Source organism: Bufo gargarizans, chromosome 3 (genome assembly GCF_014858855.1).
Source record: "Bufo gargarizans isolate SCDJY-AF-19 chromosome 3, ASM1485885v1, whole genome shotgun sequence".
NCBI lineage: Eukaryota > Metazoa > Chordata > Amphibia > Anura > Bufonidae > Bufo > Bufo gargarizans.
The window spans coordinates 63,861,234-63,877,855 of NC_058082.1; the positions used below are offsets into that span (position 1 = coordinate 63,861,234).

General features: G+C 44.5%; 1 protein-coding gene across 3 annotated transcripts in view; it reads right to left on the reverse strand.

The window, feature by feature from the left end:
* SLC11A2 (solute carrier family 11 member 2) overlaps positions 1 to 16,622 on the reverse strand; it is a 172,613-nt gene that overhangs the window by 50,096 nt on the left and 105,895 nt on the right. For all 3 annotated transcript variants that reach the window (XM_044286051.1, XM_044286050.1, XM_044286052.1), the window contains 5 exons: positions 6,892 to 6,972; positions 4,988 to 5,112; positions 3,117 to 3,242; positions 1,616 to 1,735; positions 605 to 711 (listed from right to left, as the gene is read on the reverse strand). In XM_044286051.1, coding sequence (XP_044141986.1) covers positions 605 to 711; positions 1,616 to 1,735; positions 3,117 to 3,242; positions 4,988 to 5,112; positions 6,892 to 6,972 — 559 coding nt within the window. The remainder of the gene's footprint in view (positions 1 to 604; positions 712 to 1,615; positions 1,736 to 3,116; positions 3,243 to 4,987; positions 5,113 to 6,891; positions 6,973 to 16,622) is intronic.

Sequence of the window (16,622 nt, forward strand, 5' to 3'; positions counted from 1 at the left end):
TTGAAGTTAAAGGCTCTGAACTGTAATACCACACACAACCTGTGAACAGGAGCGGCACTATTTTTTCTAGTCCTGGAAGAATCCAGAAGTTTTGACCATGCAAAACCTCTGACAACACTAGGTAGGGGCTAGTTTTTATCAGGGTACAGTGAATATTCACTTTTATTCAGCCAGGTTCTGCAAGTGCCCAGAAGGTGGAACTTCACTATAAAGTGATCTCTACTATGGGCTGCTTCACAGCTGTCCATCAGTGCAGAGGGGAGGGGCTATGAAGCAGCTCAATACAGAGAGCACATCACATTGAAGCTCAGCCCTAGGCACTTGCTGGAGCTAAATCTAGCAGAATAATGTTCATATTCACACTACCTCTGATAAAAGCTCAATAAAAGGTATGTTTTTCCTGCCCTGCAGCAGTTTTACATGGTCAAAACTGCTGTCACTTTATTCTATTGTGATGAATGAACTTGTTGCTCAGACAGACACAATGCACAAATCAGACAGACAGTCTGTGATGAGCATACAAGCAGATTTAAACCAATCTACAAGGACAATGTAGATAGTGATGAAGTGTTGTAATGTTTAAGAAAGAGAAGAATAAACTTACATTCCCACAGACAGAAGGTTGATAGCAATAGCTGAACCAATGACCTCTTGCATATCTGATCCAATGATAGCTAGCTCCACCATAAGCCATAAGAGTATGCGGGGAGCCTAAGAAAACACAGTAAGATGAAAGTCACACACTGCTATAAGGCAGATTCACACATAGGTTTCTAGTGGAGTTTTCAGCACCTTTTTTTTTTTTCTAGGCCTTTTTTTTGCACATTTGGTTTTTGGTGTCGTTTTTGTGTCGCTCCACATGTTACCTATAGGACTTATGAAATGCAGCAAGGTTTTTTGACTACTGTTTTTTTTTCGATGTGGTGCTGTTTTTTTTCTCTCTGACATTTTTAAAAAAAATGTAGCATGTTAAAGAGTGTTTTCGTCTGTCATTTTTCCTACTCCTCTATGGGACAAAAAAACTGCAAGTGGTTTTATTTTTATTTTTACAGCCAGAAAACATCTGTGCGCAAAGGAGCCCCAACAAGGATGATTTAATATGGGCCTGTTATCACTGTTGCATTGCTAAGAGTTCTCAGAGACATACAGTCCTCCGAGACAATAAGCACCTACAGTAAGCGCATACAGTGAAGTAAGTACCAGACAAGAAAGGCTACTTTCACATTGCGTGTTCCTTTCTGGTTTTGAGATCTGGCAGAGGATCTCAAAACCGGAGGAAAACTTTTTGTCCCCATTCATTGTTAATGGGGACAAAACTGAACAAAACGGAATGGAGTGCGCCAGAATGTGTTTCATTCCAGTTTGTTGCATTCCCATGCTGGACACATGGTTTTAATGCCAGATCCGGCATGTTCAGTTTTCCAAGCGGCACACACGGCATGATCATTTTAAATATAATATATATATAAGTTGTATTAATCAAACGGATGCGTTTTGCTGTGATTTTGAAATCCCATGCCGGATCTCAAAAGCGGACAGCAAAAACGCTTATGTGAAAGTAGCCTAAAAGGTTAGGAACATGTACCCAAATAATAATACAGATCAAAGAACATACCTTTGGATACTGCCTGTTGCATACTTCTGCTAAGTGAAGTCCGGTCACTACTCCTAACCTAGCTGCCAGACGCTGCAGAAGGAGGCCAATAATGGTGGCAAACAGAAGAACCCACAGTAGCTGAGGAAACATAAAACCATTAATACATCCATACATTCAAAATCAATCAAAGAGTTGTATTTGAACATAAGCTGAAACTCAGCAACAAAGTTATGAGATAAAAAATAACCCTTATGAATGAAAGCAGAATACAGTATTATAATCATGATGGCACTGACTGCTTGATTGGTCATGGCTTTCGTGTCTAAAGGAGTTGTACCTATAACCAGATGGTGCCATTCATTCCAAAATCCTGTATTAGCACCTGCTGCACCGCTTTTATAGATGATCTTCATAAATCGGTGCCATAAAGGTCTGAGGTGGGACCTGCAACAGTCTAGAGGGCGCTTACTTGGCTATTTTCGTAACTCCCAAAGAAGTGAATGGAGATAGCCTTGGATGCATGCCCACCTCTCTGTTCACGGTAAAGGGCCCATTCTTCAGATGGGCATCTGTCCCAAAGGTGGGCTGCTCCTATCGGATATGCCATAAATGTTCACGTGGGACAACCCCTTTTTTTTATCACATTTTTAAAGTACACATTAGCTTTTTTATTTGTTCTGGTACACCATGCCTACAGACTAAGGTAGGCTATATACTAGAATGAAAATGAGACCATTTTCTTCTGACCACCCGCTTGTTGTGACAACAAGCATAGCCAATGCTGACCGACAGCAAATATCTGTTGGAGTTTAACTGCCATGTTGGATTTTTGGGGTTGTTGTCGAGTGCTGTGGCTGGAAGGTCGTTCATGATGAATGGCAGATCTGCATCCCAACAATGGAAGCTCAGACTAGGTGCCACAGACCACAGAAGAGTTCAAACAGTCGATTAGTCAATTTATGTTAATGTCCAAAACGAAAACCTTCACAGACCAACCATGAACAGCAGTGGGCCGGGTTTAATGTCATTGATCTTCTACTGCAGGTCATGTAAATGGTTACAAATAGAAAAACAGCCATAGTATAACCTGAAGAACCTGTGTCCTATTTTCCAACTAACTACTATATGTACTACACAAACATAGAAGAGGATTCTTTACAGTAAGAGCAGTGAGACTATGGAGCTCTCTACCTGAGGAGGTGGTGATGGTGAGTACAATAAAGGAATTCAAGAGGGGCCTGGATGTATGTCTGTAGTGTAATAATATCTGCTATAGTTAATAGATTTCTGGAGAGGTCGTTGATCCAGGGAGTTGTTCTAATTGGAGTTCAGAAGGACTTTTTTCCCCCTAAAATTAGGAAAATTGGCTTCTACCTCATGAGGGTTTATTGCCTTCCTCTGGATGAACTTGCAGGATAACGGGCTGAACTGAATGGATGTCTTTTTTCAGCCTTGTAAACTATGTTACTACGTACATGAAGACATTTAATACCGTTATAAACTGAAGACATCTATTCACCTTGAAGTTAGCTACAGAGCCAGACTGTAAATCAGATTCAATGTTTCCTGGATCCAGATAGGCAATGCTCATCAAGAAGCCCGGTCCGGTGAAGGCCCACAGCTTCCGGAAACTGAACCAAGAGTACTGCAAAGATCAAAGAAAATATATGAATGACAATGAATGTATAAAACAGAGACTTGATCCAGCGTGCAGATAAATGAATCAGGTAGACTTTATTAATCACATATTAAAAACTCCCATGGAGGCTGCAGAACATTGGGGTTTTTATTATGAGTATCTCAAGCTTACCTGATTCATTTATCTACAAGCAAGACCAAGTCTCATTTATGGATCCCTAGTGTGTGTATCTGCTACAATACAACGAAATACGTTATTGCGCCTGGTAATGCATACCTGCCACACTGAATTTCTGGTAAGTACAATCGAAAACTGAGCAAACCCATAATCCTGTATTTTTGTATTATTATAATTAATGAAGTTTTGGAAATATTTTTTATACAAAGTAAACTTATCTAATTTACCCATATATCTAATCGCAATTTCCATTTGCATGATTATGTCACAGGACCACATTTTATATAATAGCAAATATATTGCTAATTTTACTATTTTATATTATATCACTTCTACACAGACAAAAGTTCAGAAATACTGGAAAAACTTTTTAAAAGGTTTGTCTGGAATTTAAAAAAAATAGTTTATCACCAGAAAGCGGTATAACAGCAGTCCCTACCGATCCTGCAGCAATGACATCACTATTCTCATGAGAACTGCAGCCAGTGACTGGTTGCTGCAGTCATGTGAATGTTATACATGTCATCAGGGACCATCAGAGAACGAATAAGGACCACCAGAGCGTTAGTAAGGTGTTTTTTTTTGTTTTTAGTACCATTTCCAGCTGGTAGGTAATTTTCTTAAAATCCCAGACAAACCCTTAATGGGCATTTACTGTTTCAGATGACTTGCATTACTCACAAATAAATGAAAAAAACTATAGAAATTAAATGTGGTATATATTTCTTCCAATTTCCATGTGTCTTAGGTTAAATCCTGTTTAAAGATAATGGGGGAGATTTATCAAGCCCCATATGCCAGAAAAGTGGTGTCAAAAACTTTTGCAAAAGCCCTGTTTTGCGACTTTTTGCCCTCGTCATGCTCATCACTTTTAGGGCTCAGCAATACATGGGGCACCTGCCGTGTGCACCCCGCATTACGGATGCGGATCCATTCACTTGAATGGGTCCGCAAACCCGGAGATGCGGTGTGGAAGCACGGATCGGAACCCCATGGAAGCACTACGGAGTACTTCCGTGGCGTTTCTGCCCGTGCCTCTGCACCGCAAAAATAGTGCATGCACTACAGTTTTGCGGCGCAGACCGTCGGATACAGATTGCATTCAAGTGAATGGGTCTGCGACTCGCATGCGTTTGCCCGTACATTGAGGACCGCAATTTGCAATCCGCAGCACGGGCCTGGCCAGCACACAGCGCTCGTGTGTATGAGCCCTTAGAAAAAGTGCACCAGGCAGGACGGGGCAGGGACACATTCAGGATCACTTGTGCCAGCAACAACTGAAATGTATGCCAGCTATTAGCTGTTGTAGATTTCAGATTCTGTTGCACGGATCTGCCAAGATGTGGCAAATCTATTAAGAGCGGTGTGTCTCTTAAATCTGGTGCACCTCATGCCACCACTAAGCAGGTCAAGAGTAATGTTAGAAATTTCAGTCCTGATTAAACTCCATCAATGTTTCCTGAAGCATTCATTGCGATAGGTATGCAATAACATGGGACATATAGGACATCTTCAACTACGTAAAACAGGTACAATAAAACTAGCTATACCTATGCATTCTCCAGGTCACTTACCACCTCATCTTCTGGGATGGGTATCTTCTCATCAAAATAGGTTGCAAATGGTTCACCCTGGATGACTGGCTCGATAATGCCATCTGAGATGTCTGTTTTAGATCCAAAGTCTGCTGATTCACTTTCTAGAAAACAAAGAGTTTTGGGAGTCATTTACTATCCAGAAATACGCCTATATTAGGTGTATTTCTGGCACAGATTGAAGCGCGAATGTTATTTGCGCCGCAATCTGCAACTTTTCCAAGATCACGCCAGGTCTAAAAAAGTGGGCGTGGGTGGGGAAGGGGACGGGTCGGCAGGCCCATCTCATTCATCATTTTCTACGCCTGTTTTACTCATAGAAAAAAGTCTAAATGTAAGACAGCAAGGAAGCTGGCAGACATTTACACTGGCACAGGATACACCTAAGTTATGTAGAGGCCGGTGTCATTTCAGAACTTAGGCGGATCCACCGCTAGCTACAGGGGTTATTAAGTCTTAATAAATTCCCCCTTTATTTTTTTAAAGCGGGAAATATAGTATTTTATGAAGACTACGGGATGGGCTATTACGGCAATAAAAGTCCTAAAAACCGTGCACTGACCTTATGAGTGCAAACATGCCCTTCGACTCGGATATAAACGCTCTATACGGGGTCCCCTACTAAAAAAGCAGGTCTCGAAGATAAGAAGGTGACATGGTGGCCTGCATCTTCACAAACAGCTAGCTTATCTAAACGGGTTGTAATATTTCAAGGACAACACCCATAAAAACAATAAGAAGACGTCTCTGGGTAGTATGTGAATGTATAAGGCTCTCGGAAATATTACTAATGCCTTAAAAAACATCATGCCAGTGGGTGCATTTTACCATTTGCTACCATCTGCTAGCGTGCCATGTATGCTTCTCACCTGTGTGATCCTTTACGTTTTACGTAAAGGTGTACTTTCATTCTTTATCTTATTGTTATTTTACTTTTTTATTTTTGCATCTTTTCAACTGCTTATGGGATAAAAGTTTATATTTTACCTAGATAACACCTTCATTGAATAGGTTAGACACCAGGCGGCATGACCTGGGATCATGCTTTCTATCATCTGCTGCAGCATGGCTGTTGTACTGAGTAATCAGCTCACAATGTGCAGGCATTGTAACAGAAAACTGCTATCAAAAGCATGCAAACCCTGCCAGGAGGTGTGCAGGCGGTCTCAGGGCAGATATGCAGAATACACCCTTCTCCTTGCTCTCCGTTGATAACGGCACTCACCAACATGTGTCATCTCGCATGCTTGCGTGGCCATGTCAGGCTTCTCCGACTTTTCCATCCACACCACAACGTGCCTCACAATAGTGTAACCTCTGCCAGTGTGTGACTATATAAACACCCGGAACTTGTCCCAATGGTATATGCACAATGATTTGAGGATTAAGGGATTTAAGCTTTGATGCAATAGAAATGTGTAATGGTCACTGTATGTTTCATATAGTAGACTCTTAAAGGGCTAATACAGGATTTTAATGTTGATGGCCTATGTAGGGGCAGAACTGGTAACTGCAGCGCTGCCCCCAAAAGGAAATATTTTAAGGCGGCTCAGACACATAAGAGCAGAGTTGTCGAACCCGCGGATTTCAACAGGTCCGAGGGCTCTGTCTTACGTGTATGGGTGTGTGCCGACTCGCCCTAAAAGATGGTGACGCGTAAAGAAGAATCCTGCACGCTGGATTTCAATGTCCCCTATCCTCTCTTCTCAGGTGCCTGGCAATGGCGTACTCTACTACCCCCGATGAAAATGCATGCACACTTGGAAAAACAGAGAAATGTTTTTAGGGAAGTCAGGAGGAATGGCTGTTCAACCAACTACTGAAGGTGTATGGCCAGCTATATTGGGCACACAAGGCCCAGGAGACTAGCTAGAAGAACGTACCGTCTAAATTTTGGTAATTCTGGTCAGACATGGTGGCACTTGTTACAGGTAACTCGCTTTCTTTTGAAGAGGCAACATTAACTAAAAAAAAGAAAATCAGAGACACATTAGTATAGCCAATATCAATAAATGACATCAAATTCAATTCTTATGAAATACAATACATACAGAGTATGAAACATGCACTGTAAACCTTAACATCTTAGGGTCCATTCACACGTCCGTGGTGTGTTGCGGACCCGCAAATTGCAGATCCGCAACACACCCGGCCGGCACCCCCTATAGAATTGCCTATTCTTGTCTGCAGCTGCGGACAAGAATAGGACATGTTCTACCTTTTGCGGTGCTGCGGACCAGAAGTTCTGGGCTGCGCTCCGCAAATGCTGAAGCGGAGAGCACATAGTGTGCTCACTGCTTCACGTCCGGGCCCATAGAGAATGAATGCGTCCGCACCCGTTGCGCAAAATTGTGGAACAGGTGCGGACCCTTTTGCGGACGTCTGAATGGGGCCTTAGGCTGAGTTCACACTTCAGTTATTTGATCAGTTATTGCGAGCAAAAACAGAAAAGGGGCAAATCTAATCATTACACCCGATCTTTGTGTAGGCTTTACAGGTGAAACTCAAAAAATTAGGATATTGTGCAAATTAATGGTTCCTCATATGGTCCATAAAAAAATATGGAACCGACACAGAAAGAAAATACGTTTATGTGCATGAGCCCTTTTTACTGCCGCCGATTACACGCTGAACGAGCAAACGCTCATATATTGGGCAATTGTGATTTTTAAGCACACTTAAAGGGAACCTGTCATGTGGATATTTGATTATAATCTAACTAATTATATACAATCATTAACTACTTAAAAGTGCCTTAGATGTATTCACTTACTGGTGTGACAGATGGTTACCTCATAATATACACACTAGGGCTGCACGATATGGGAATTTTGTGCGATTGCGATTAGGGCCCTAAAAATTGCGATAACGATATGCGATGCGATATTTTAAAGGAATTGTGCTAGAGGTCTATTTGCTTGGATTTTCCTATATGAGCCGCTGACGCGGCTGGGTATGACATAGTTACGGGGGACCTGTGGATGACGCTGAGTTGTGGGGGACCTGTGGAGGACGCTGTGTTGTGGGGGATCTGTGGAGGACGCTGTGTTGTGGGGGATCGGTGGAGGACGCTGTGTTGTGGGGGATCTGTGGAGGACGCTGTGTTGTGGGGGATCTGTGGAGGACGCTGTGTTGTGGGGGATCTGTGGAGGACGCTGTGTTGTGGGGGATCTGTGGAGGACGCTGTGTTGTGGGCGATCTGTGGAGGACGCTGTGTTGTGGGGGATCTGTGGAGGACGCTGTGTTGTGGGGGATCTGTGGAGGACGCTGTGTTGTGGGGGATCTGTGGAGGACGCTGTGTTGTGGGGGATCTGTGGAGGACGCTGTGTTGTGGGGGATCTGTGGAGGACGCTGTGTTGTGGGGGATCTGTGGAGGACGCTGTGTTGTGGGGGATCTGTGGAGGACGCTGTGTTGTGGGGGATCTGTGGAGGACGCTGTGTTGTGGGGGATCTGTGGAGGACGCTGTGTTGTGGGGGATCTGTGGAGGACGCTGTGTTGTGGGCGATCTGTGGAGGACACTGTGTTGTGGGCGATCTGTGGAGGACGATGTGTTGTGGGCGATCTGTGGAGGACGATGTGTTGTGGGCGATCTGTGGAGGACGCTGTGTTGTGGGCGATCTGTGGAGGACGCTGTGTTGTGGGCGATCTGTGGAGGACGCTGTGTTGTGGGGGATCTGTGGAGGACGCTGTGTTGTGGGGGATCTGTGGAGGGCGCTGTTATATGGGGGATCTGTGGAGGACGCTGTTATGGGGGACCTGTGGAGGACACTTATGGGGGACCTGTGGATGGCACTGTTATAGGGGATGTGTGGAGGACACATAGGGCCATGAGGGGGGCCAGCTTAAGACATATAGCATCTTATGCTGGTCCCCCTCATGTGTCCTAAACTGGGCACATAACTGCCTTTTGCGTGTAAAGTGTTTTACTAGTGTGTGTGTGGGTGAAACAATCTCTCTCCTAACAGGTCCGGCCTCTGTACTCACTATGAATGCAATGCACTGCAGCAAGCGGCAGCGAGCTGGCCGGCCGGCGCGTGACTGACGTCACTTAGTAACAAGTAAGCATTGCATTCATAGTGAGTACAGAGGCCGGGCCTGTTAGGAGAGAGATTGTTTCACCCACACACACTAGTAAAACACTTTACACGCAAAGGCAGTTATGTGCGCAGGGCCCCTTTATATATAATCGCTGCATTTTCGGGTCGGCCGAATCGCCATATCGCATTTGCCGTTTTATTTTTTCGATTTATCGTGCAGCCCTAATACACACAAAGATGCCACATGCTAATGAGCTTATTCGAGTCCAGTGTGATGTCATTGAGTCCATATTTAATTCAGAGCTATAGCCACTCCCCTGGCCAACTGCTGCTGATTCATATGGAAAATAACTGTCATTCAGCAGCAGGTGGGCGGGGAGAGTCAGGAGCTCATGAATATTCATGACTCATCATTATCAGCTGGAGCTTTTCAATACAAGATGTTGGCAGACTGACTGGGTCAATTAAAGAAAGTGACCCAGCATTTTGCTAAGAGAATCAGTCACTTATTTATGTTGCCCTTAGTTAGGACACCATAAAACTGGTGACAGGTTCCCTTTAAAAATCATTGCTTGCAAGCAGCAGATCGTACTGTCTAATCATGATCTGCTGCGAGCAAACCACTGTACAAGCATGGGGACGAGCGATGGCATAACGATCTCTCCTCCCCATGCTGAAGAGAAGATCGCTGCATGTAACATCAGTGATCTCCTCCGCTAGAAAGCTGGCGATTGCTGGGAAGGAACACTTCTCTACCTGATCAGGCAGTCTAGTACACCCTTGGGCCTTTTCACACGAACGTGAGTTCAGTGAAACTCGCACTATTTTGCAAGCAAGTTCAGTCAGTTTTGTCTGCGATTGTGTTCAGTTGTTCAGTTTTTCCCGCGCAGGTGTAATGAGTTTTTCACTGAAGCCCCATTCACTTCTATGGGGCCAGGGCTGCGTGAAAAACGCTGAATATAGAACATGCTGCGTTTTTCACGCAACGCAGAACTGATGAGTGAAAAACATCGCTCATGTACACAGACCCATTGAAATGAATGGGTCGGGATTCAGTGCAGGTGCTATGCGTTCACGTCACATATTGCACCCGCACGGGAAAACTCGCTTGTGCGAAAGGGGCCTTAACTGATGGAAATAACCGACCAAATAACTAAAGTGTGAACTCAGCCTAACACATGATAATTAAATATACTATAGATGTCAAGGCTACATCAAATATAGTCAATTTGCATAATAATTAGGTGAATGTCATTATTAAACTATTATCATTCCCTGTATATAAAGCTTTCATGCTGTAGGTGCGGCTTAGTGAATGTTTACTGGAAGGTTCCTAGTGTCTGACGAGCTGTGAGCAGGTATGTGCCACTTAAACAAATATTAACCTCAGGCTTTTCACCAAATAGCTTCTTGTATAGTTAAATCCTTGTTGTCAAACTCCTTCCTGGAAAATGCACCAGAGCAAATGAACACATGTAGTAGTCATAGTTGTGTAATAGAAGAACGGGGGATGCAGGAGGGAGTATCGGGTGTCAGCCAGCCTCCTGGAGCCTATGGAGGCTGTCAGACACTCATGCTGAATAAAACTCACACTGGAAAGATAATAGGATTAGCACAACTGACCCAGCGGCCCCGATATATATCAAGAACAGCGGCCTCTGAGCACACATTTCATTTATGACTAGGTGCAGGCTTCATCATACATTAAAAGCCTCCTCCAGCAGTGCGTGCAAGACTGAGATCTATGGCAGCTCCGCGCTACTGTAGATTTTATTATTTACACCAGTTTCTGGGATTTGGGTTAATGACAAATGTGTCGGGCTGATGGCTCTGCCCACACCCCTCACTGTGCTCAGTGAACTTCCTTACAGTTCATCCTTCCCTCTTGCTCCCTGTCCAGCCTCCATATTTAGCTGGCCTGTGGTTCCACCTCCTTGCTTAAGCTTTGAGGTCTCCTAGTGTCTAGCAACCGGCAAAGGTGTGTGCTCCTGTCCGACTACCCTGTACCGTATCTTACCTGACTACCAATTCTGCTCCTTGCCGCCTAACCTGACCTTGGAATTGCTATCTGGAATATACATGTGCTCAGCCTGCCCTGACCTTGGACTACACGTTTCGCCTGATCCCTTTGTGTTTCGCACCAGTGTCCCTGACGCCCGTGAGTCAGCAGCCAGCAACACCAGAACTACTCTAGGAGGTAGAGGCCTGGTTGGTTCCTTGCAGGGAAGTCCACATCCATGTACAGGGGATAAAAAGTGAATACCAGGGAACCCAAAGTCAAACTGGTTAGAGGGCTCAGTGGGTCCACACCCACTGTCCGTTACAACCACCAAGTGAAGTCCCTGTTCACATGACGTCAGCACGTATGCTAGAAAAGCTGCTGACATACACACCAAGTGCACCCACAGGGCTCCATTCACCCGACGGAGGCCAAGAAGAGTTTCCTTTTGGTCACCATTGGGCCAGCAAACGTCAGAATACTACAAATACGGGAGCATGGAATAGTGCAGTAGAACACGGTACTCTATACAATGGCAGCCTATGGATGACGTACCCAGCAGGCCAATACCTGCAATGAAACGCAGACTGGCTTATAATGATACGGAAAGGGTAATGTCTGCAGTCTAAAAGGTAACTGACCATGTGACTACGAACTAACAATGCAGCGCTTATAGCCACGTCGAACAGCCTGTACAGAGCGCGTACATCATCCCGAGCCATGCGCCATGGAGACCTGGATATTAGCGCAGAATGCAATGTATTATAATCCGGCGATTAACATTCTCCAGGGGGTGACCACTCAATAATCCTCTTAGTCTGCACTTTCTACATCATAAACTGACAAAATGTGCCAATAGTTATGCAATTGAGGGTCTGAATGCAGAAAGCACTTCCCTAAAATGAGAGCGACAACACCCGCAGCAGAAATCCAAGTGTCGGCCATTGGCAAATCCGTGGCGTATGAATAGGCTCTTACGCCTCCATGCAGGTTCTGTACGGTTAGGACAAGGTCAGATTCCAGCCTGTGAGATCCGGAAGGGGTTTCCAAACGCTTGCTTAAACGTATTCATGTGACAAGCGCGTGAGAACCTGGTTTTACTGCAGGCGCTCACCGTGATCACACTGCCCCGCCACATACTGTACCGTAATACACCGTGCTATACAAAACTGCACCTCGAGGAACGTGTATATACTAGACGCCCATAAACAATACAGGGCATATCTGCACACACGGGGCAGATAACTAATACTTGGACAGTGTAAACCTAAAGAGGACCTGACCCCTCCCCTGACATGTCTGGTTTAGTAACTACTTCCATCCCCATGTAATAACAATTCTGAAGCATCAATTCTTATGGCTCTATGATGTGTCATTCCTTCATTATTCCTGCTAGAAGTCGTGAATGAATTGCAATATAGGTCCAGATGGGTGTTACCAGTTGGGGGGTGTCCCAGCACAGTCTGACATTATTTAATCAGTGATGCCAGCGTCAGACTTTGCAGGGACACCCCCTCAACTGGACTTTCATTGCAAACTACTACAAATTAATTAATGACAGGAATACTAAAGGAATGGCACATCATAGAGCTGGGAGACTAGAGGCTCCAGAAAAGCTATTACAAGGGGGATGCAAGTAGTTACTAACGACATGTCAGGAAAAGTGACAGGTCCTCTTTAATTTAGTCATTATAAAAATACACAGCATTTATCAGTGGCTGAAGCTTTTGTTGGGAGAGTCAAAAAGAGAATGAATAAAATAGGATGATATGAAAGATATATATTAAACATTTTATAAATAAAATATTAGATTTTTATTAAAAAATTTATAAAGTTTTTCTTGGTGTGCGTTTTGCACCATTGATATGTAGGTAATTTTATATCATGTGATTAATTCGCAGTTTTTAATGCGACGTGGCGTGCTGCACGCTGTTTTATGGATTTTAAGATATGCATTTTTATCTTTGAAGATACGTGCGGTGCTGCAGTAGACTATTTCGAGGCCCTCCATCAAGGGTTGGTGTCATGGAAGCACTCAGGGCTCGTCCACATTTCCGTGTCATCTTCAAGTCCGTGAAAAAGGCGTCCTTTTTTCCTTCCGTGAAGGATCCATGTTTGGTCTGTTTTTAGCCTCCGTAATCCATGGACGTTGCTCAGCTGAAAATTCATTTCCAGAGAATCTGCCATTAGTCTTCAGTGAAAAACGGACGCACCACTGACTCCATCTGTGTTGTGTCCGATTTTCACAAACCCATAGACTTCAATGGGCGCATCATGTGGGATGGGATCCTCCCTATGGTGTGAGGTTGGGGGGGAAAGTTCCTCTGAACCATAAAACAGAGCAGTAAAATATTTTTTTCTCTAACAAAAGATTACGGTAAGTATCAAAAACCCTTAATAAATAAGGTTCACAGCATGCATGCCATTTTTTGGCTTATCTTGACTATTAAATCTCCCCCACTGGCTGCAGACAGAATCCAGCGTATTTAAGTAGCGCAGCGATCCCATCCCCACTCCCCTCATAAAATCAAAGCCTTGAGCCGAGGCATCACAGGAACAAAACCTGAAGCTGCAACAAAGAGGCGTCTGTTGTGAGCCCAGATGACTGCCGGGAGAAGAGCCTCACGCGCTTCCAGCACAGCATCTCCATTACTGCTACCCAGTGTAAGATATTCACTCTTCGTGTGGGATGGAAACACCACACCGAACATAGGAGGGAAGGGGGGGAACAGGGAATCCGGCCTGAGAACCAGGGAAGGAAAATGGACACCTCCTAGTAAAAACCCTAACCAAAATCCTGACTGACTACCAGTATGAGCAGACCCCAAAAGGTAGGTGAGTTCATACGCAGGAATACCTAAAGTCCTATCTAGCCCTATAGGACCCTGGTACTAATGGAAGGGACGAGACTACCTGTTCCTCCAAAAGGAAGGATGAACAGGAGTCTCCTACAGGCCTAATACAAACAATAGGAAAAAGCAACAAACAAAATACAAAAGGGAAAGGAAAGACTTAACTTCAAAAGGAGCAATGGAAGCACGAGGAACTCAGCCGAGATCCAACCACAATCTATCCAAAGGTCCAAAACAGAAGCTGTAAACCGCACAGCATTGTGGGAGAAGGAACTATAAATAGAGAGGGTTAAATGACCCTAATAGCCACAACTGGGGATAGAAGATGTAGCAAGCACCAGAAAAAACACAGACGTAATTTGAATCAAACGGAAAACATGTCAGATCAAACCACGTGTTGCCAGTCTCACCGATCTCCTGCCACCTGTCGCAGGAGCGTCCATGACAGATACCTGCACATGCAGAAAATCCAAATGAAAACCACATAAAAATGCACAGTCTGTGGGGAAAACCACTAAAATCACTTATATGGTGCAAATTTTTTATTTATTTTTTTAAATAGGCAAATTTCATTCACTTTCACAAAAATCTGCAATGGAAAAGATGCATGCAATCTGTGACGCGTGCAAGTAGCCTAAATGATCTGACCTATACATGTAGCATCACAGGTGCATAACTACTAGTGCTGCAGCATAGCAACTGGGGTCCAACAACTAGGGGGGGGCATTTTTACACATCAATAAGGTCCATCTCTATTACTGCAACATCGCTGTGCTGTGACATGGCTGTGCCCATTAACCCTGTGCTGTGACATGGCTGTGCCCATTAACCCTGTGCTGTGACATGGCTGTGCCCATTAACCCTGTGCTGTGACATGGCTGTGCCCATTAACCCTGTGCTGTGACATGGCTGTGCCCATTAACCCTGTGCTGTGACATGGCTGTGCCCATTAACCCTGTGCTGTGACATGGCTGTGCCCATTAACCCTGTGCTGTGACATGGCTGTGCCCATTAACCCTGTGCTGTGACATGGCTGTGCCCATTATCCCTGTGCTGTGACATCGCTGTGCCCATTATCCCTGTGCTGTGACATCGCTGTGCCCATTATCCCCGTGCTGTGACATCCCTGTGCCCATTATCCCTGTGCTGCGAAATCCGTGTGCCCATTATCCCTGTGCTGTGACATCCGTGTGCCCATTATCCCTGTGCTGTGACATCCGTGTGCCCATTATCCCTGTGCTGTGACATCCCTGTGCCCATTAACATCTACCAGGTAACTTCTCACCATTCCCAATGACCAGACTGAAACATGCAGACAGCATTAGCCTAGTTCAGTGATGGCTAACCTCCGACACTCCGAAACTACGACTCCCAGCATGCTCTATTCATTTCTATGGAGTTCTAAGAACAGCCAAGAAAGAGTGCATTTTGGGAGTCGTAGTTTTACCACAGCTGGAGTGCCGGAGGTTAGACATCCCATGCACACAAACTTATTTTTTGTCCGTGTCCGTTCCTTTTTTTTTTTGCAGCCTGTATGCAGAACTATTCACTTCAACGGGTCAGCCCGAAAAAAACGGAAATGACTCTGTATGTCCGCTCTGCAAAAAAACTGAACATGTGCTATTCTTGTCCGTTTTTCGGACAAGGATAGGCATTGCTACAATGGATCCTCAAAATAAAAAACAAATGCAATAGGGATGTCACACGGATATGTGTTTTGCGGACCGCAAAATACATGCAGTCGTGTGCACGAGCCCTTACATTGCCAAAAAGTGGCCATACACCTCCAGCTTTTTTTCACAGAGATGCTGTTGTAGATTCCAGAAAAATAGGACAAATGACAGCTTCATGAAGAGGTGTCTTGTCCAGCTGAATGATGGACCCCATTATAGTGGAGGAGATCAGTCATGCGCAGGAGCTGCAAGAACATGTCGTATCCGGTAATTCGTTTTTTCTGATCATATAATGCAACAGAAAAACGGAATGTGACCCTAACCATAGATAATTGTAGGGCGAAGACTCATTTGGCTGATGGCTATTCCTCCCAAGCCCCTATCCCCACTCAGCTTGGCTGAGCATGCGTTCTCAATAGGGAGAAGAGAATAAGCCACTGCCAGTCTTGGCGGCATGAGAACAAAGGATTGGGGGAGTGGAGACACCTTCATACATATTGGATGATGGGCCGGTCCCTCTGAAATCAGGGGGTTCGGCCTGCAGTCATGTAATGTGTACGGCCACCTTGAACCCTGTATATGGACAGATTATTGTCCCCACGGTCAGGTAAGGGGGTAATATCAGGACTCCAAGCACTAAACTGCCCTGGACTGAAGGAACATGCTTTGCTTCTTCCCATGTCTTTATGTCGTAATCTATAAAAGCCTAAAGCAAATTTGGTAACACAATAAACTGAGGAGATAAAAGTCACTCCTCGGATATCTGCACTGCAAATACACACAGGATAACCACTACTACTCCAAGTATACGTCATGTATATGGTATTCCTTCAGAGAATATAATTTTCTATATAATGAAAAAGATATACAATTTCCCATATACTTTCTGTACTAATTTCTCAGGGATTTCAAGAGCTCTTCTTTCTGTCAAACAATAGGAACCTTCATTGTTTGCTCCCAGTGGGAATTTCGAAAGGGGAACAAATATTTAAACAAATGGCCGTCCTGGTCTGCCGGAACAGGAGCCGCTCGTACACAGTCGCTCTCCGTTC